This window comes from Solanum stenotomum, unplaced genomic scaffold, assembly GCF_019186545.1.
Source record: "Solanum stenotomum isolate F172 unplaced genomic scaffold, ASM1918654v1 scaffold24315, whole genome shotgun sequence".
Classification (NCBI taxonomy): Eukaryota; Viridiplantae; Streptophyta; class Magnoliopsida; order Solanales; family Solanaceae; genus Solanum; species Solanum stenotomum.
The window spans coordinates 1-1,025 of record NW_026027950.1 but is presented as its reverse complement, the minus strand read 5'-3'; the positions used below and the strand labels follow the sequence as shown (position 1 = coordinate 1,025).

Genomic DNA, 1,025 nt, shown 5'->3' with positions numbered 1-1,025 from the left:
TTGTTTCAGCCCATATAGAGACTTGTTCTGCTTGCATACCTTTTTTTTTCCTTGTCTCTCAAAGCCTTGTGGGAGTGCCATATAGACTTCTTCATCTAAATCTCCTTGCAAGAAGGCATTATACACATCCATTTGACATATATTCCACCCCCTAGATGCTGCCAGTGATATAATGGACCTAACTGTAACCATTTTAGTTACAGGGGAGAAGGTCTCATGATAGTCAAGTCCCTCCTTTTGACTATATCCTTTTGCCACTAGTCTGGCTTTGTATCTCTCTATCTTACCATTTGCATGGTATTTTATCTTGTAAACCCATTTAGACCCAATGGCATGTTTACCTTTTGGAAGGTCAACTATATTCCATGTCTTGTTGTCTTCTAAAGCTTTGACTTCTTGTTTCATTGCCTCCACCCACTTGCTATCCTTAGATGCTTCTTGAAAGTTATGTGGTTCAACTGTTTCTGAAAAACTGGCCAATATTCTTCTACATTTTGTAGATAACTTGTGATAGGACACATAATTAGATATAGGATATAACGATGTGCACTTTCCTTTTGAAGTTACATAGTCCTCATGCCACAATGGTGGTTTAGGGATTCTTCCAGATCTTCTTGGAGCTGTTTGTGTGTCTTCATGATGAGGTTCAACATCCACATATTCAGCTCTTTCATTTCTCACATTCTGATCTCCATGTGCATCTGCATGCTCTACACAATCTTCAGCACCAGTACCATTTGTCACATCACCAGTACCATTTCTCACAGTACTATTAGGATTTTCAGCTTCATGTGTATCTGCAGACTCCACACAACCTTCAGCAGCAGCACCATTTTGCACAATACTTTCATGATTATGATCTAGTATCTCATGATCTGTCAGTAGTGAAATATTATCCTCCCTATCATGAGATGGGAAACATACCAAACGACTGCCAGAAGAAAAGGTAAAAGGAAACAAATGTTCCTTAAAAATGACATCTCTACTCACAAAAAATTGCATAGTCGCACAATCAAGCAGCTTAT

General features: G+C 38.7%; 1 protein-coding gene across 1 annotated transcript; it reads right to left on the bottom strand.

Moving 5' to 3' along the window:
• Positions 1 to 39: 39 nt before the first annotated feature.
• LOC125851320 (uncharacterized) lies at positions 40 to 1,002 on the bottom strand (the record flags this gene model as incomplete). Its single annotated transcript, XM_049531101.1, has 1 exon — positions 40 to 1,002. A coding segment is annotated over exon 1 (963 nt), but the record flags the coding sequence as incomplete, so codon positions are not given.
• Positions 1,003 to 1,025: the final 23 nt, after the last annotated feature.